Genomic DNA, 19,808 nt, shown 5'->3' on the forward strand with positions numbered 1-19,808 from the left:
GAGAGGAGGAGGATACAGAGGGAGAGGGAGGAGGACAGAGGGGTAGAGGGAGGAGGAGGACACAGGGGGAGAGGGATGAGGAGTACAGAGGGGGAGAGGGAGGAGGACAGAGGGGGAGAGGGAGGTGGACAGAGGGTGGGAGAGGGTGGAGGACAGAGGGGGAGAGAGAGGAGGACAGAGGGGGAGAGAGAGGAGGAGGACACAAGGGGATTAGAGAGGAGGACAGAGGGGGAGAGAGAGGAGGACAGAGGGGGAGAGAGAGGAGGAGGACACAAGGGGAGAGAGAGGAGGACAGAGGGGGAGAGAGAGGAGGACAGAGGGGGAGAGAGAGGAGGACAGAAGGGGAGAGAGAGGAGGACAGAGGGGGAGAGGGAGGAGGAACAGACCGAGGTAGAGGAAGGACGGGGGGGGGGACGAGGAGTAGAAAGAGGGAGGAAAGGGAGGAAACACAGAGAAGACAGAGGGGGCGAGTGAGGGGGAGGAGAAGGTGGAGGAAGAGGAGGAGAAAAAGGGAGGGGGACGGAGGAGGAAGCAGAGGATGACGAGGAACATGAAACCAGCAAAAAGACGGAGGCTTTGCTCGTCACATCATGTGTCTATATCATGGCCAGTGGAGGAGCTGTGGGTGTTGGCAGGTGGACGTGACGGACCTTAAGTTTGGGGAGCCTCTTGATGGTCTTCAGAGGCCGGAGGACCCGCAGCACTCTGAGGGACTTGATGGTCTTGATGTCCCTGCCTTTGTTATTCCTGCAAAGTAGCGAGCAAACTGGTGTGAACATACCAGCGACGAAGTCTACGTTTACAGTGTATGCATTATGTATGCACACACATGCACACACACACACACACACACACATACAGACACTGCATTCATACAGATTTGAGAGTTTACTGAGCATAAAAGGGTATTATGTTTAACCACAAGTGTTAAGACATACAGAAGGTTATTGGCCAGTTAAAGAGAGATGTGTTTGAAAGGTGTATGGGAGAGGAATATGCTTTTACCCAATCACATTCCTGGAAGCCCCCAACAGAGATACAATCCACAGGAACAACAGAGAAATCAAGGCATAAAGAGAGATCAACCGTGAGCACAGCTCAGAGGATCACAGTTATATTCACAACAGAGAAATCAACACACACATGTTATTTAGGGCACATGGCAAGGAAATGGCACAAGGGTCCTCAAAAAAGAGACAGTTCACAGGGGATTTGGTTCAAAAGTAAATCAAATTGAAATCAAAAGGTTTCGGCCCTTGGAGGTGATCAAATGTCAAGTCCAAAACATGTCAATAAACCCTGTAATACCTCAAAACGGAAATATAATGAACATGCATACGCATTGAGATAAAGATTCCTCTGCTGTCTTCACATTAGTAGATTCAAGAACGCATGGAAAACTAACTCTTACGTAACCTTGGGGTTTACTGCGCCTCACACAAAATGTTTGGATGTCGATGAAAAACTTGCATGGGCGCGTGTGCGGTTCACTGCGTGCGCAAGAGCTACTGCAGGAGTGCTGTAGTGAGTCAGACATTAGTCACCCTGCGGGGGCTGGGACTCACGTCAGAGCAAAGGCGATGAGCGCTCCCACCACCACGATGAAGTCCAGAATGTTCCACAGGTCACGGAAGTAGGAGCCGTCGTGCAGAATCAGGCCCTGGTCTATCATCTAGGAACACACACAACCCCCACATAGACACCCACGGGGACAGGCGCACACACACACACACACACACATGCAGAACGGCAGAACAACGGCTCGTGGTTAGTGCAAGCGGTTTTCATTTGGGCGCGCCGCTTGGAATTTTCCTCCCACGGCCCACCTTGATGATCATTTCGAAGGTGAAGACTCCAGTGAAGACGTAATCGAAGTAGCGGAGGACCTGTGGAACGACAACACAGTTTCACCCATGAGAGAAAAACCACGCAGGCTGATGATGAGGAGGATGAGGAGGATGATCTTGGTTGGTAAACGCTCCACTGGACAACGTCTCACTTTGTTGCGTTCAGAGTTGGTGCAGACGGGGTCCTCAGCAGCCAGGGCGATGCTGCTGGCCACAATGACCAGCAGGATGGTCATCTCAAAGTAGCGCAGGGTCACCACGTAGTGACAGATACGCCTGATCCTGGGGAAAAGACGCGAGGGGGGTCAACGTCCGTCACCAAGCCACACGCGCCGTGTCTCACGACCGCGAACGGACATTCTGTGCCCGACGCGCAGCCCGTGACCGTGAGCGTTCGAGCCGATACAACGCTGCTAAGTTTGTGAGTGGTCCTAGGGGGGGGGGGGGGGGCCGGGATGGGCCGGATGGTTGGTGTGACGCGGAGCTGATCTTGAAGGCTCTTACGGGTTGGTGGACTTGAAGATGAACATGCTGTCGGGGAGGACGGCTTTGAGCGCGAGGGCTGTCTCCTCCTCCTCCTCCTCCGTCAGCGCTGCGTCCTCGTCCTTGCCCCGCCCGCACGGCTGGAAGGCCTCCAGCTCCACCTTGCTGTTGACTGAGACACAGAAACACAGAACCCAAGGGCTCAGTCGCCTGGAGGCAGATTGTGGAGAGCAGAGGTTCCGATGTGTCATAGAGACGAGGGCGTGGGGGTGGGATGGGGGTGGAGGTGGGGAGGGGGTTGTACCTGTCGTGTGGCTGAGCTCCAGGAGGGGTTGGGTAGACATCTCTATCACCACGCTGTCCTCGGGGCCCTCGGGGCCCGGCCCCTCTCTGTTGAGGGAGGCAGGGTTGTTCTCCGAGTCACTGCCTCCACTGGGCTCCGCTGGCTCCGAGGCTGGCTCCGAGGCTGGCTCCGAGGCTGGCTGCGAGGCTGGCTCCGAGGCTGGCTCCGAGGCTGGCTCCTGGTTCTGGGCCTGGGGCTCGTACAGGCCGGCTTCCCCCAGCTCGCTCTGCTCCGTCTGGACACAGTCCAGCAGCAGCGCGGGCGGAGACCCAGGGAGGCGTTCGCTCAGAGGGGGATCAGGGATGCTCGCCCTGGAAAAGAGGGGTTTCTTCATCAACCAGGACAGACAATCTCATGGAGCATCTCATTTGAATTGCATTTTCAGCCTTAAGTTCAGTTTTAGGATTTGTATATTCCCTTTAAGCCTCATTAGATCAATGCTATAGCTATCTTACCGGTGAGGATCTTCTGCCATATCTCCGTAAGGGTTCATGGCACAGACTCCGCCCTCATCCTGGGCTTCCCCCCCCTCCACTTCAGTGGGATCTCTCTCCTCTTTCTCCTCCCTCTCCTCCGGAACCTTCCTCTCCCTGCTGACGGAGCGGCTGGCCCCCTCGTGAGGAGACTCTCTGCTCTTGGCCTCGGCCCTGGCCTCGCGGTGGCGGTGCCTCCGGACTCTCGCCCCCTCCTCGGGGCCCGGGCGGAACTTGCGCCCCACCCTGTGCCTGCCCCCGCCGGCGGGCCGGTGGCTGACCCCGCCCGCCCTCTCCTCGGTCAGCGTCATGAGAGGGACGGAGTCCGGGGGCTCGGGCAGAGGGATGGCCACCGACATGGGGGGCTCCGGCAGGGGCATGGCCACCGACATGGGCGACTCGGGCAGGTGTCCGGGGCTGGCGTCCGGGGAGAGGGTGGGGGCGTGGTGGGTGCTGGTGGGGGTCTCGACGGTGTCCTCCGTGGGGCTGCTGAACAGCACCTCCTGGCTGTCCATCTGACGGCGCTTGCGCAGCTGGTTGGCTCTTTGCTCCCACACGGACATGTTGACCTTGCGTCTCCTCTCACGCCGGTTGGAGAAGGCGTTGGTGCTGTTGAGAGGGGCCTCGTCTCCGCCTCCCCCACCGCTCTCCTCGTCTTCGGGGAAGGCGGGCCGCCCTCGGTGGATAGCTCGCTTCCTGTACAGGTAGGGCCGTCTCCTCCTCCTGACAAGCATACAGACCGTCACTAGGGGGCAGCAACGGGCCCAACACACAGCCTTCCATTCAAACACAGTCAATACTGTATGCAGTCAGTCACAACTGAATTCTATCAGAACTACAAAGTTAACCATCAGTTGTTCATAAACAGAACTTGAGATGGATCAAATGCAGGTGTAAAAATAATTTGTTTATCACAGCAAATAACACAACAGGGACATCCAAAATCTCAAAATATGAAAATACCTGGGAAGAAGGGTCACGATTAAATTAAAACACACAAGAACAAAAAGAGTGCAGGATAAACGTAGGGAAACTGTGAGGTCTAGAAAAATCCACTTTTCTACTCAGGTAAGGGAAATTAAAGAGAGAAATTAGGAGCCAAGCGGACAGACAACTGTACTTACTCGTATTCAGACCCTTTTGTTGTCCATGTAATCAATGAGTGATTGGTTGAAAACAAGACATTAGAGTTTTTGAACAGACACAGAACAATCCTTGGGACACCATCCAAAACAAGTGTAGGTCTAGCCTGAAGTGGAAATGACTTACATGCTAAATTCATTGTTTGTGGAATGAACTCAAGGTATAGTTCTTATTTATTTTAGGGAACTATCAACGTGCAATTCCTTTGAACTAAAGCAGCCTTTGCTACATTGATAAATTAATAAGAATGAATGCAGTAAATATATAATACTTATGTCATATGTGCATGTAAATATTTTGGTAAGTGTCACTTAACAGGTATACAATAACAAGACAGTGGGATGGAAGCAGCATTTCACCTGGAGGGCGTTTATCAAGAGCACCACATTAACAGCCTTGAAACATACAGGACTAACACTCATATATGTAACAAACACATGGCACATTAAGGGGCACTGCCAATAACAATGACAGTGGGGTATAACTATTTCATCTTCTCTCCTCGATACCACTTACCTTCCTAACATTAACATTACTCTCACTCAAAGCTTATCTGGCTGAACAGCGAAATGTAATCAATCAACACTGTATTTATTGGCTGTATATTCCCTTTAGAAGACTAGTGCAGTGATCTGGAACAAATAGACAAACAGGGAGGTTTGTGGAGGGGGGAAAAGTCAGATTCAGCCAAACCACTAAGGAGAAAATTCCCTGTAAGCTATTAACACAGGTGCTGCCTTGTCAGTCATTCAACAATGCAACAGGCACAAAGGGTTTCCCTCATTACTCTGAGGTAGTGTGCAGTGTCATGCGTTTTTCATCAGGCAAGGACACGTTCATTCATAGCAGGCCTCTTGAGTTATCAGTTCCACATGCAACTATTCTGTTGTTTCCATAGACACCAGAATATCAGGCAGGCTAACCGGATGCACGTGTACGCTGAGGATAAATATAAAGAAACTATAACATATCAAGAAAGTATTTTCTCATATTGTGGCGGTGCTGTGCTTGGTCTAGACCAACAACGCGTGCTGTGTCGATGAGAGACATAATCCCTCATGAATCAATCTTTTGAAATCTCTTTCATAAAATAGGTAGCAGGAACCCACACTCATAAACTCACAAAAAGAAATGTTAGATGAGCATATTAAGAGTCACATTTTCAGTGTAAAATCAAATGGTTCCATTTACGAAAAAGTGGTAGTGGTAATTTGACACAAAATGTCAATATCAAAATATATTCATCCAGTGACTTATTGTGAGTGCAGTGAGAGGGCGAGGTGTGGTTCTGGTGGATGTAAACTGATGACTTACTCAGACATCGGACAGGCTTTGCCCCGAGCATATCTGTGGTTTAAAAACTCCTCTTCCTCCTCTTCATCCTGCCAAAGAGGAGAACGACAATGGAGTTACTGCTATCCATCTGCAGCAGCATAGGAGGGCAAGCCAGAGAATATAAGTGATGCTTTCCACCAATAAACCACACACACCTTGGTCAGTTCCTGTGCATTGGCAAGATTGTCCACAGCAATGGCCAAGAACACATTCAGCAATGTATCTGTTCACAGTCTGGTCAAGGAGCCAACAGTGCACACTTACGTAAGAAGACCTCGCTAACAAGCTAACACAGGCCACCCAGCGACCTAATGCTAACTAGGCTAAATATAGAAGTTAATGGAGCCGATTAAAGATACAGTTCCCAAACAGAGTGAGGACTATGAAGTAGATGGACGACCACATGCCGTACTGCACGCCTCCCTGGGACCTGATCCCATTGTACATCACCTCATTCCAGTCCTCACCGGTCAGAATCTGCAGACAAACACACAACCTCAGTCAACAACTGGACAAATCTTGACCAAAATCTGCCTCAAAAACACAAGACATCAACATACTTTGGATGTGTACACTTAATATGCATAAGGAAGACTTGGTCTACTCAAAATCCTATCTGCTTGTTTAAACTGCATGTCAAAAAACATTAACTGCGTAGATGACCGCAGAATATTCACAATATGAGACAGAGAAAGGAACACAATAAGCTGTTGCCAACATTCCACAACCACTGTACAAAGAACATTTGATCGACTCCGGAAATCATGTTCCAGAGATTTCTAGTGTATGGCGCCCACACTCTTTCATGTTTCAGCTTTCTGACATCGATGTGCATACGTTTGTGGATGTGTAGGATGGTAGTAGAAGGGGAGGGGGAGGGCGAGATGAAGCCAAGCTAGGTTGTTTAATCTTTGCCTGGGGTGAGAAGTATCCCAGGGTGCAATGTGTCATGTGGAGGGGAGAGCCAGGGAGAGAATGAGGGAGAGGGAGAGAAGGAAATGCTCTGTGGAAGCCAAACCTGAAACACTGTCATGATGGCAGCTGGAAACGTGTCAAAGTTGGTGGGAGTGTAATCTTCAAAGATGAACCTAGAGGGAAGAGAGAGAGAGGTGGAGAGAGAGAGAGAGACAGAGAGAGAAAGAGAGAGAGAGAGAGAAAGAGAGAGGGAGAGCGAGAGAGGGGGGAAGGAGGGAGGGAAAAAGAGAGAGAGAGTATAACTGGGAAGGAGGGAGAGGCCAGAAGAGAAGAGGTGGAGCTATTTCTGTCCAGACGCGACATTTATTTCCCCTTCTCTCTCATCTCAACAACACGGCTGACACATCCATTGTTCCCCCTACCGACGTGTCGTTTCCATCCCCAGAACGTGCCATTAATGCAGATCTGCTTCATAACATAGTAAGGCATGGAAAGCGCAAAGCCATATAATTAGTCAAAGTAGACATGAACAAAGGCCTGAGGATGTAAGTGAGACTTGGGAGAGAGTAAACACGTTGTCATGCCCTTAGTGCCCAGTCGGGGGCCTGAGGCATGGAGAGCTGGTCAACAGCTCTGCCTCGAGAAAAGCCCCCCTCCCCCCCCCCCACATACACACCTCCCACACACTCCTCACCTGCCCCCGAAGAGCTGCATGCCCAGCAGGGCAAAGACCACAATGAAGAGGAAGAGGAGGAAGAGCAGGCTGATGATGGACTTCATGGAGCTCATGAGAGACACCACCAGGTTCCTGAGGGAGGCCCAGTACCTGGGCAACAGAGTAAACAGGAAATGCTTCAAGCCTTCTGCATTTAGAAAGTCATCGCGGAATTCAGCATGGCTCAGCTTTAAGCTAACTTTGTTATTATGTATTATGCTTGTATGGCAGACAGGCCTTTCTGGCTGATGTCCCACTTACTTGGTGATCTTGAAGATCCTCAGGAGTCGTAGGGCTCTCAGAACGCTGATTCCAAAGGACATGCCAGGCCGGATGAAGCCCCAGGCGACCTCAAAGATGCTGCCAAAGATGACCTGAATCAGATGGACACGCAATGGAAAACTGGTCAACATGCGTGGAGATCGTCAAGTCACTTGATGGAGTCACACCAGTGACACGCTAGCAAGCACAACAGTGAAGGGCAATTTGAGGAATATTAGTGATGGAGTCTGTTTTTGATGTTCAAACAGCCGTTTCCCTAGCTGGGGTGAGTGGACTCACCCCGCAGTCAAAGCAGTTGAATGAGGAGTGGAAGTACAGACGGAACCCCAGACCGTACATCTTCAGGAACATCTCTGCCATGAAGAGCCCAAGGAACACAAACTCTGCATAGTCTGGAGAGCAACGGAAAATCAACATCCAATCAAGATCTACGGGGTCAGATGGCTGAGCGGTTAGGGAGTCGGGCTATTAATCAGAAAGTTGCCGGTTCGATTCCTGGCCGTTCAAAATGATATTGTGTCCTTGGGCAAGGCACTTCACCCTACTTGCCTCGGGAAGAATGTCCCTGTACTTACTGTAAGTCGCTCTGGGTAAGAGCATCTGCTAAATGACTAAATGTAAGACCTGCCCAGACATTTCAGCTCAAACAACTTGAGGTCACGCTGGTTTAGCTTTTCTCCCTGACTCTCTGTTCATACTAGACGCAGTAAAACCATTTGTGCTGAGCTCTCAGTTTTGGTATGTTAATGGATGGAACGTCCTTGCGGTGTGTTTACTTGTGAACACTGAGCTCTACGTACAAATCAAATATTTAGCTAATTATTTAGCACTCAGGATGAACCAATAGACTTGTAGTACATCTCACCATTTTCTAGTGACTGTCTAAGGCTTTTAAATTAGGCCTTCAGATGAAAAGGCCAGGTTGGCACTATTGCATGTAGTTGTCGTGGACAAATAACCTTAGCATTAGCAATGCTAACGAGCATCACGACAAGACTTCAATGTCTATCTACCTTGCAAACCTGTTGCTCATGAGACAAGCAAAGCTGGGATCAACCTTAGCTTCTCTAGTTCTTACAAATCTGTGGCCTGTCATCATTAGGCCGAGCTAAGCTGAGGACCTACAGAGAAAGATGGAGAGCCAGTCCGGCTGGTTGTGGTGGACGATGGCCACGCAGATGGTGTTTAGCGCCACCAGGCTGAGCACGGTCCAATAGAAGGTGTCTGTCTTCACCATGCGGCGGATGGAGATGCGCAGCATGCGCTCCTTACGGCGCATGTACGCTGCCGGGCCACGCCTGCCGCTACGGAAGTTGACCCTGGTTCGAGACATTCCTGAGGGAGGATGGACAGAAAGGAGGATGGAAGAGCAGAAACGACGGACGGAAGGCGGCGGAAAGGGAGAAGGTGGGTGGGGCTTCGTCCTCACCTGCGGTACACATCTCTGCATGCTTCTCGTCTCCAAGACCACCTCGACGCGTCGCGCTTTTCTTGCTGGTGGCTCGCTTCAGCACTGCACAGTCCGGAGAATGATGAGACAAACACACCCGGTCTCTAATGACATAGTGTAGAAACACTTGGGACAACAGATGTGTATGATCCCATCCCAGATGGTATGCGTGAAAACAAACCAGGAAGCAACACGATAATGATACAGTAATGGAGGAAAACAGTGCATATTGATGGCGGACATACGCCTAGCTTTAAAACCTAAAAAGATGGGAGTAAACCAACAGGAAAACTTGCAAACAGCCTTCATCACAGCAGTCATATGCCAAGCCACGGGTCTGTTACCAAGACAACAATGATGTCCAGAACTACCAGAGTAAACTGACTGTCCTTTAGCAGTGTTTTCTCTGGAAAGTTAATGATCTGTTAATGAAGGGGGATAAGCCCTTTAGGAAGTTTATATTCCTGGGAGAGAAACAGGATGCAGTCAAACAGGTCACAGGGTCAACTGTACAAAGCAAGATAACGCAAATTAACATCTCAGTACTAAGCAGGGGTTGACAGAGCTGTTTATCGGCAGTGTGGATGTTCCTACCGTCTAAGGCAGACCTCCCAGAGTTTTTGTTCTCCTCAGCAAGCATAACCTCCTCTGTGAAAAAAAATGAATTAATGGTAAACACAGAATCACGCCATATACACAGTGTCAATAGAGTCTGAGGATTTCATGAGGATTTAATTGCTTCCAAACATCGTGTACAAAGGAAAATGTCAAATGCAAAAGGCTGGCATTAGGCTACACACACGCATACACAGACACACACATACTGAACCATGACTTGCGATATTTGCAACAATGCATTTTAACACTCGGGAAAACGTCATTTATGTGCCTTATTTTAGTTAATTCTAACTGTATATTTACATATTCTTCTCTATTTTTTGTGTTTTTATTGTAACTATGTGGATGGAGGACATTGCACTATAAGAATTTCATTGTACAGAGCAACTTTGTGATACATGACAATAAATATCGCCGTATACATGACAATAAATATCTTGAATCTTTAATGTTGAGTCATTCTGTGGTACTGATAGGTTTGTTTTTGGGGGATGGGCAGGCCTGGACTAGTAATCTGGCATTATGGGCAAATTCCCAGTGGCCCGATGAACTTTAATATATACCGATATGATATTTAATATATATATAAATCTTTTATATAATTGTTTTATTTTTTATCAACTTAAAATTAGACAACGACCGGCCCATTAAAGCAGGGACAGCGGCCCATTGGTTCATTTTCCATACTGACAAAAGCTGGCCCAATCACATCTCTTAAATCTTTGAGTGTACTGGTGGGTGGTGTCCGACCAATTGTGGTGGGCCGGTCTGAGCAAAAAGGCCAGGGCCATTTTTTAGTCCCAGTCCAGCCCTGGGGATGGGGGGCAATGCTCCAAGAGGAAAGGGAGGCACAGGTAGCTCATCCTGCAGCACCAGCATCCAGCTGTTCACTTTGAGGGCCCTGAACAACCCCCTTCAGAGACACGGCACTTATGGATTTCTATGACTAATGCCTACACTCGCTCACTATCCATACACCCCACACGCACACAAACACGCACACAGTCGATCTATGTATTTTACTTCCTGCTTGCTCTCTCTCTCTGTCACACACGCACACTCACACACACACGCACACACATACTTGAGTCAGTGAGTCAGTCTCACCTTCCTCTCAACCTCTCATTGCGTGGGAGACGGATACTGTAGATTGCCATTATAGCACTGTGCAGTTCCACATAGCTCCTTTAAACCCACCAAACCCACCGTGTAGCACCAATATGATAGTCAAACTAGGAACCTATCAACAGAGACTCAGAGTCGGACTCTCCCAACTAGATGTCATCCAAACATATGGCCTCTCGAAATTTTCCTTCCTTTTTTAAAAATATTATTCCCTAATTATCTTGTGCCCTCTCCATTGTACTGGAGTCACAAGTGATGAGCCTCAGTGAAGACACCTCCTGGTGTGTACTAGTTTGTTTTATGTGAGCATGCTAGCATTAGTGTAGCAGCATTGTGTGGTGCGGTGTCAACAGTGAGCATGCTAGCATTGGCGTAGCAGCATTGTGTGGTGCAGTGTCTACTGTACAGACAGTGAGCATGCTAGCATTAGCGTAGCAGCATTGTGTTGTGTCTACTGTCCAGACAGTGAGCATGCTAGCATTAGCGTAGCAGCATTGTGTGGTGTCGACTGTACAGACAGTGAGCATGCTAGCATTAGCGTAGTAGCATTGTGTGGTGTGGTGTCCAGTACCTGCTCGGTCTATCCAGGCTCGGTACCCATTCAGCTCTCTCTCCACCTGCTGCTGACGTCTGAGCTTCATGAAGGCCCGCCTGTTCTCCACCCTCTCCCTCTCTTTGGCAAACTCCCTAAACAGGAGTGGACATTCAGCCCAATGGTCATCACTGTGTCGATGCACCTAAACGTACAATGTTCATAGACACAAACACCCACAAATGGATAGACACACCAACAAACACCCACAAAAAGATAGACACCCACACAGAGAGACTGTACAAGGCCTCCAGGGCATGGCTCACCCAGAGAGGACTCCCAGAACCAGGTTGAGAACGAAGAATGAGCCGATAATGATGAGGGGAATGAAGTACATCCAGTTGAACATGGATCCCAGAGCATCATTTGCCTAAGAAAGGTCCCCCCAAAAATATCATTCTTAACCTGTAATAAGCCTGCAGTTAGTGTAGTCAAAACAACTTTTATACATGTTATAGAAAGGGAGGGGAATAAGGAGTGTTTGCTGTTTGTAGTATCTGCAGTTACAGACACAGTAACATGCAGTCTAGGTTCTGTTGAGTAATACAGAACGTTGCAAATGATCCGGGCGTTGATTCAGAACCTGAGTCCGTGTGACAGAAGGTATGTGTGTGTGTGTGTGCTGGGACTCACGTTGTAGAGCACGGCCGTCCAGCCCTCCATGGTGATGCACTGGAAGACAGTGAGCACGGCAAACAGGATGTTGTCGAACTGGGTGATGCCGTCGTTGGGACCGATCCAGCTGCCGTTGCAGTCGTATTGGTCAGGGCACCTCCGCACGCCGCACGCAAACTCCGCCTCGGACGTGTCCACCGTCTCGTTGTCTGATGTAGGGGTGGGGTGGGGGGGTAAGACAAGGTTCAAGGTTTCAAGGACAAGGTTTCAAAGTGTTTTAAAAATGTTTGGTGCACTTGGAAACTAGGAAGGTGTGGGCCCATAAACCGTAACAAGCAGACAATTATCTGGGTACGTGTCTTTCCTGTAGGCCAATGTTGGCTTGTGTTGCTCTGGTCATAGACAGGATTAAACACCATTTTGGGTCCGTGTGATTACAGTGGGATTGCTGGCTAATTAAAAGGCAGGCCATCGTCCCTGCGGGTGCACCAGCGTTAATAATACCTTTGGCTTGCTGCTATCATAATCTATCAAACTCTCCTTCGTGAGAAAACAAAGAAATGTCGACGTCTTCGCCTAAGAAAAGTGAAAGCCTATAACTAACCCCCCTGACAGCGGGGAGCGTTTGTAATGAAAAACTCGGGGACACAACAGTTCTGCTGAAGACAAAGGACATGGACATGTGAGGCCATCTGAGTTCAAAACATGAAGACAAAGAGACAGAGTGTCATGGGAGGCCTCGGGTCCCTGAGAGAGTTAGGTCTCACAGCCTGAGAGAGTCAGGTCTCACTGCTTGAGAGAATCAGGTCTCACAGCTTGAGAGAGTCAGGTCTCACAGCCTGAGAGAGTCAGGTCTCACAGCTTGAGAGAGTCAGGTCTCACAGTCTGAGAGAGTCTTACTTTGTGTGGCTGTACGTGTGCGTGTGTGTGTGTGTGTGTGTGGAGGGCAGGGGACATGAGGCGTGAGACACAGCTAGTCAGTACCCAGGATGTCGGCAGCGGGCAGGCAGGTGTGGTGCAGCTTGCCGCTGTAGAACTCCAGGCCGATGATGGCGAACATGAGGATGGCGAAGAAGAGGAGCAGGCCGATCTGGAGCAGAGGAACCATGGCCTTCATGATGGACTTCAGAACAATCTGCAGGCCTGGGGGCACACACACGCACACAAGTACACACACACACACACTGGACTCAAATGCTTACATAAGGGATGTGAAGGTGCCCCTGGCTGACATTGTTCCACAGTGTGTGCTGTGTGTGTGTGCTGTGTGTGTGTGCTGTGTGTGTGTGCTGTGTGTGTGTGCTGTGTGTGTGTGTGTTGAGGTCCGTGTGCTACTCACTGGGGATCCCAGACACCAGTTTGAGAGGCCTCAGGACTCTGACTGCCCTCAGGGTGCGCAGGTCCACTGGAATGTTCATATGAGCCCCCGCAGTGGCTAGGATGCTGTGGACACACAAACACACACATTCACGCACACACACACACATTCACGCACACATTGTATGTCTACCACATCTATCCCATGGGTATAGACCAGATGTAAACATGACTTTTGAATATTTTTTGTATCGCTGCAGCCTCTTCTGGGATCATTGTAATAACTCTGAAAGGTAACAAGTAACCGATGAGAAATATAAAACGTTTTTATCTATTGTTTTTATAAGTCTTTTTAAAGATACCATGACATGCTGTTTTTAGATGCTTTTATATAGGCCTTAGTGGTCCCATAATACTGTATCTAAAGTCTCTTTCCCGAAATTCAGCATTGGTGCGGAATTACAGCCACTACGAGCAGTCCCACAATGAGCTTTCCTCAGGACGTGCCGTTTCTATGTCTGTAGCTTTAAATGCTATGAGGAAGAAAGAGACGGGGCTAACTGCCATGCCTTGGTCGTTTGCACGCATAATGTATTGATGAAAAACCAATATCGCGCTGGCACGGTCATAGCTCATTTTCTCATTGGTGGGCCAAATTATCTGTGCGGGCAAAGCAGAGAAAAGGGAGGTAACCTTCCTCCTTATGACGACATAAGGAGGGGATTTTCAAAACCGAGCGATTCAGCTTTCATTTTCTCAAAGGCGGAGAAGAAAACCCAGGGCTTGGTTTTACACCTATCGAAATTTCTAGCCACTGGGGGACCAAAGGCAGGCTAGGGGAACTCATATTAATGTTAAATAACTTCCTAAAGTTAAAATTTCATGTCATGGGACCTTTAAGGTGGGGGTCTAGTTTAAGCTGCAGAAATGTAATGAAATAAATGTCCCTTTTCTCAACATTTGGCAAGTCCAGCTCTTTACAGAAAACATTGAATCAACAAAATAATTTATTAAAATTTTGAGGCAGGAGATAAACAGAGTACAATTCCATACACCTTACGGGCATCTTCCACTCACATCCACCCACACACATATTGACAGCCTTCCACCTACGCACACTTTCTCTGAAAACAACATTCCCTCCAACTGGAGGCAAGAGTATAGTCCTTTCCACAGTGAAAAATACCCAATGGTGAAAACCACAGGACAGTAAACAAATCGTTATGCTTTTTCAACACAGATTGGTTTTAAGCTTTGGATAGTGTTCTGAATGGTGGACTATGAGACCGCGTAAAGAGGGATCACACATGGACACACACACACACACACGAGTAGATAGAGCTTGGACGTGTGGGAGAGGGTGTGTGTGTGTGAGGAGGGGGGCAGAAAGCACATGGCAGAAACTCAAGTGTAAGCCCACGCAAGGTCTAAAGCAGAGAGAGAGAGAGAGGGAGAGAGAGAGCAGAGAGAGAGCAGAGAGAGAGAGCGAGCACAAGAAAGAACAGAGAGAGAGCAGTGAGAGAGAGAAAGAGAGCAGAGAGAGAGCAGAGAGAGAGAGAGAGAGAGAGAGAGAGAGCAGAGAGAGAGAGTGCAAGAGAGAGAGCAAGAGAGAGAGCAAGAGAGAGAGCGTTGAGAGGTGTGGGAGTCTGTAACCATCTAACATGGTGAACAATGGGCTCTGCTAAATCAAAGCTGATAAGGACTGAGAATCTCTCCAGACCATGTACAGTAACGAATTGTCTGTTTGCACACTCTGTAAGAGTCAGAGCCTAGTACAGTACCACCATGGAAAATTGGGGGATTAACAACAACAACAAAACTAAACAAATATGTATTTTCTAATGATATTTAGCATTAAGGCTCAGAACCACTATTAAATGTGGAAGACATCCATATTTAGCTGCTAAAAATAACAACAGCGAAGCAAATCCGCATTTGAAAACACCAGTAGGATAGCTAGGAGGTCTGGATGAACAAGGGCTACCATACTGATGAGGCATGTTGCCTCCATGTCGGCGTGTCACAGTACTGCAAGTAGCTGATCTGCTTTTCCCGGCTCAATATGTTACACTGGGCTGTACAAAACTGACTTTAAAGAGGCGGAATTCATTACATGAACAGAATGTGGCCTCACCCACACACCTCCACCTACACGGTGAGAACCACCGAACGCTAGAGAGAGAGAGAGAAAAGGAGAGTGACCAAGCGAGCTAGCGAGAGAAACAGAGTGCTCCACATCACGTTGTGTAGCATTATGTGTGGAAACTGAACTAAAGCAAACTGCATACTGCCTGGTACAGACCCAAATTCCATTGTTGAAGCGGAAATGCACGTCACCCTTTGCACAGGCTTTCTAGATGCGAGCTTGATGAAAGACAGGCAGGCAGTGGGTGGCGTTTGGGTATTCTAGCATGACACATTCACTGACCGTCAATCACAGACCTGTTCCTCAGCTTGAGCAAGGAGCTTCAGTGGCGAAAAACCCTGATCTACCCATTCAAACTGCTTGATGACTCGAAGGTAAGCCAGTAGATTACCCATTTGTCATCCCGTTATTGTCGGTCCATAAACCAAACGGTAGTTTGGGTTCCACAAGGATTAACAAAGGAGAGTCGTTTATTCACTATTAGTCACAGAATAAATAGCTTGGTCTTTGTTTTCCCAAAGACTGATCACAAGAGACCATTAGCCATTGTTTATCCAGTTCAATCATTAGAGCAAGATTAGAAATTAAACCACTGAAACCCTCATTTAGAAACCGTTATGGGTCCCCATGGTCCAAAAAAGTGTGACTGCTAAATTCACTATCAGTTGGTTAAGTGACAAGTTAAACTAGACACACTACACTGAGCATGCAAGGGAGACAGAGTTACCACAAGCTGTGTGTAAGACCAGGCCAGTTCAGGTCACTTTTCCCTCAATACACTCACACACACACACACACACACACACACACACACACACACACACACACACACGCACACGCAATTTACAGTTTGGAACGGCGTTGTTCTGGTGTGGCCTGTCTTACTCTTGAGTAGCTGTCTTGGTGCCAGATGGCTAGTGGATCCTTTAGAACAGCCATTCACATCAATTATTCATCACGGCTAAAGAGCAGCATTTTTAGCAAAGTGTCACACTCTGTAACAAGGACAGCAGAGCAGGGCATTCAGACTGTTACACACGCACAAATTCCGTGCCAAAAGGCCTGTTGGGAGCAAGTCCGAGGTGGCAGGAGCATCCCTCTGACCTCCAAACAGGTTGTGCACAGTGTGAACCTGTAGCTTCAGAAGTGGAGTAACAGTTTTAAAGTCCTCCGAGACGGTGCTAATCAAAGACGCCAAATCCACCGGTGCCATACTTGTTGCCTGGGGGCTATAATTGTCAATTTTTGGAATCCCGGAAATTCAAATTGGATTTCGTGTTGGCCGGTCTGACGTGACTGAGATTTGTTTTTTTGCCACCATCCGTTTAATGAATGTTAATTGAGCTCTGTGTCCCCACAGATTAGCTTCCAGCTATTCATTAATTTCTGATGGAATGAGAGCCACCAGAGTTGGCCCACTGGCCTTGTTTTCATTCCCAGACGGCCTCTGTGATACATGTGTGCTTTCTCTTTTAAGTCTGACTTACTTACTCTAGTCAGACTGTGCTGTGGGCCGACATGTGTGTCACCCAAAAATATGTTAGAGGAGAGAAGGGAAACCAGGTCAAGGGGCATAAGTTCCTCTCACAGTATAAACGGACAGGAGCTTAGAGTGGAGTAGAGTAGCAGTTTATTAAAGCCTAAGGGGACCCAGCACTAAACGTTAGAAGTCATATTTCCCCCTTTTTGTTGAAATAATTATATTTACTATTTTCCAGGTATCATTTAATCTCCCACACAGACGCAATGGTGTCCCTGTATAATATTGTCTAATATTCATGCTAACTTTGACTTCAATTATTTTATTTCAGATAATTAAGTGTGGGCTTTTACCTCAGAACGGTCTTCAAACATTCCATGGAACTATGATCAACCATGTCTTGATTAACTGGATGTGGAATATCGACTGATGGTTTGTATTATAACTTTGGAGCGTTGGAGTAGACAGCTACTGTGGAGCGTTGCCAAATAACATCTCCCAATTAATCATAGAGTGCTATGCTATACATAGCTGCATAACATGACAATTTATGATGACAAAAAGGAAAATGCAAGTCACACTGGTGCGCTTACTAGCAGTTTGAAACTAAAATAAATAGTTCTGATTCACACAGATCCTAGCTTCACCCAGCTGCCCTCCATATGGAGTACAGCTATGCAGCAGCGACAATGGCACCAAATACACACACACACACACAGTCATACACACACACACACTGACACACAGTCATACACACACTCACACACTAGCCACCATCCTGTTTACCAGATGGTGTTTGTGCTAGTGCACCATGGGGGCACAGAAACTCAGTGGTCCACCTTTCTTCCACATGAACCAGATGACTCTTTGTTCAACATGGAAACAGCCTGCCCAAGTAGTTGACTCTCCATCAGACTCTGTGAACTCCCTGGACTCTAGCACTACAGAGGGAGAGAGGTATCCATATACACACCAACTGTATCTACCCCACCCCCACAAACACACACACACGAACCAGAGATGGGTCTCAGTCTAGAAACCGACTACAGATGACGGCTGACAGCTAGTTTATCACAACCACCTCCAGCACTGACAGCTTCCTGAGCACGAGCATGAACAGAGCATGCTTTACAAGACTCCAGAAAACGGCACAGTTGCACATGTGCCATCTACAGTACATCAACATACACCATGGCTCCTGTGGCTCCCCGATTCCTGTCCTTCTCTGTCAGTGACGTCCTTTGTTCGCTTCAGTCGACACCCTGACCCCCCGTAGGAGCCAGGGAAAGCTGCCACACAGAGCTGGAGCATCTGTTCAGCTTGGACCTGCTCTCAGTGCTCTGTCAACGTGATGCTGTTCCTTTTATGTAAGTGCATTCAGTGCGAGAGAGTGGAGAGGAACCGACGTGGGCGTCGGGGTGAAATGAGAAGTCAACATGCCAACAGCTATCTTCCCTGAATAGTCTTCGTACCGTCAACCATAGACAACGGCCCCTCATCTGTCGTGTTCACTCGATGGCCGGCGCCTAACTGTGTGCAAACACCTGAATAAATTAACCGAGTCCTGCGAGGAACAAGAGAGCTGTTCTGCATCTCCACCTCTCTCTTTTTTTCCATTGTCCTTCTTTTTCCATGTCTCTCTTCCCCTCCTTCTCTCATCCCTCTCTCGCGCTCCTTCAGCTTTGAAATCTCCATGGCTACATTTACATTTATTCTACAGAGGTCCTGGGGGCTAAACGAAACAGGTTTTAGACATGACTGCCAATCCACTTACCCACCCACCTCTCCTCTGACTGCAAAACCACACTGAGCAATGGAAACATACTCACACCCGGAGTGACTGTATGAGATGAGACACACACACACACACCGTGTGCAAACCATGTAACGGACAGGTACCGGCGACTGTGCCTGTTAAACATTCTTTCATTATACAGCTCCCATGTACTGCTAACTATTCATGTCACACATTTAAGCTTCCAATGTGAAACGACAAGCCACGTGTGTCTACTGATGGACAGCACCCATCCACCTCGAAGGAGACAACACTGAACTCTCCCAACCTCTTCTGAAGGTAACGGCGACAACGACCACCATGGCATGTGCACAAGTCTGCAGACGGTTTCAGCCCGGCCTGCTGAGAACATCAACCCCACCCTGGAAGTTAGGGGAGACCAGAGCGGGGAGAGACCGGAGCGGTGAGCGACCGGGACCGAGGACTCACCCGCTGAGCACCACGATGAAGTCCATGACGTTCCAGCCGTTCCTCAGGTACGAGCCTTTATGGAACACAAACCCCAGGGCCAGCAGCTTGATCCCCGCCTCCAAGCAGAAGATCCCAACAAAGTAGGGCTCCGTCTTCTCCTGTACACACAAACACACCCACACATGCAGTGGCAACTGTATCATGGGTTCACAGGGGGCATAGATAGGCACCCCTAGAATGCATGATCAACCCCTACGCCCAACCCTTCGTGAGTGCGTCTGTATCTTTGGTCCAATCAGTGTGTGCTTGCGTGTGCGTCGGCACTGTGTGTCGCTGGCGGGGGCCTTCCTCACCAGTCGTTTGGCCATGGGGGTCTTGTCTTCTCCAGGGAGGTGTTGCTCCAGGGCCAGCACGATGCAGTTGGCTGTGATGGTGGCCAGGATCATGTACTCGAACGGCGTAAAGGGCCAGGGTCAAGGTCACAAGCTGCGTTCATGGGCCGCACACGACAACCCCACGTGACACACACCTGGAGTTCGCGTCGTGCGCCGTGGCGTCAGGCCGCGACGGCACGGCATGAGCAAACATGATCATTCGATGGATGATTAAGAGGATGGAACAGAGGAATGATGAACTGTTGCAAAATACTCTACCGTTGGAGACGCGGTGTGCGTGAGGGGCTGGAGTAACCATGGCAACCTGCTTTTAATGCTTCATGGGAGG

The 19,808-nt window shown here is 48.7% G+C and overlaps 1 protein-coding gene across 1 annotated transcript in view; it reads right to left on the reverse strand.

The window, feature by feature from the left end:
• Nucleotides 1–19,537, reverse strand: part of LOC124473002 (voltage-dependent R-type calcium channel subunit alpha-1E-like) — a 28,933-nt gene extending 9,396 nt beyond the window's left edge. The window contains exons 1-25 of the mRNA XM_047028215.1: nt 19,439–19,537; nt 19,104–19,243; nt 13,276–13,379; nt 12,921–13,079; nt 11,955–12,145; nt 11,588–11,691; nt 11,301–11,416; nt 9,581–9,634; nt 8,966–9,049; nt 8,662–8,871; nt 7,816–7,928; nt 7,516–7,628; nt 7,234–7,365; nt 6,643–6,712; nt 5,984–6,101; nt 5,780–5,847; nt 5,604–5,671; nt 3,129–3,869; nt 2,635–2,984; nt 2,352–2,502; nt 2,000–2,129; nt 1,827–1,886; nt 1,566–1,672; nt 1,006–1,017; nt 651–747 (exon numbers count right to left, since the gene is read on the reverse strand). Of these exons, the coding sequence (XP_046884171.1) occupies nt 651–747; nt 1,006–1,017; nt 1,566–1,672; nt 1,827–1,886; nt 2,000–2,129; nt 2,352–2,502; nt 2,635–2,984; nt 3,129–3,869; nt 5,604–5,671; nt 5,780–5,847; nt 5,984–6,101; nt 6,643–6,712; nt 7,234–7,365; nt 7,516–7,628; nt 7,816–7,928; nt 8,662–8,871; nt 8,966–9,049; nt 9,581–9,634; nt 11,301–11,416; nt 11,588–11,691; nt 11,955–12,145; nt 12,921–13,079; nt 13,276–13,379; nt 19,104–19,243; nt 19,439–19,531 (3,585 nt within the window). The 5' untranslated portion in view covers nt 19,532–19,537. The remainder of the gene's footprint in view (nt 1–650; nt 748–1,005; nt 1,018–1,565; nt 1,673–1,826; nt 1,887–1,999; nt 2,130–2,351; nt 2,503–2,634; nt 2,985–3,128; nt 3,870–5,603; nt 5,672–5,779; nt 5,848–5,983; nt 6,102–6,642; nt 6,713–7,233; nt 7,366–7,515; nt 7,629–7,815; nt 7,929–8,661; nt 8,872–8,965; nt 9,050–9,580; nt 9,635–11,300; nt 11,417–11,587; nt 11,692–11,954; nt 12,146–12,920; nt 13,080–13,275; nt 13,380–19,103; nt 19,244–19,438) is intronic.
• Between the last annotated feature and the right edge of the window lie 271 nt (nt 19,538–19,808).

Source organism: Hypomesus transpacificus, chromosome 10 (assembly GCF_021917145.1).
Source record: "Hypomesus transpacificus isolate Combined female chromosome 10, fHypTra1, whole genome shotgun sequence".
In the NCBI taxonomy this organism is placed as follows: Eukaryota; Metazoa; Chordata; class Actinopteri; order Osmeriformes; family Osmeridae; genus Hypomesus; species Hypomesus transpacificus.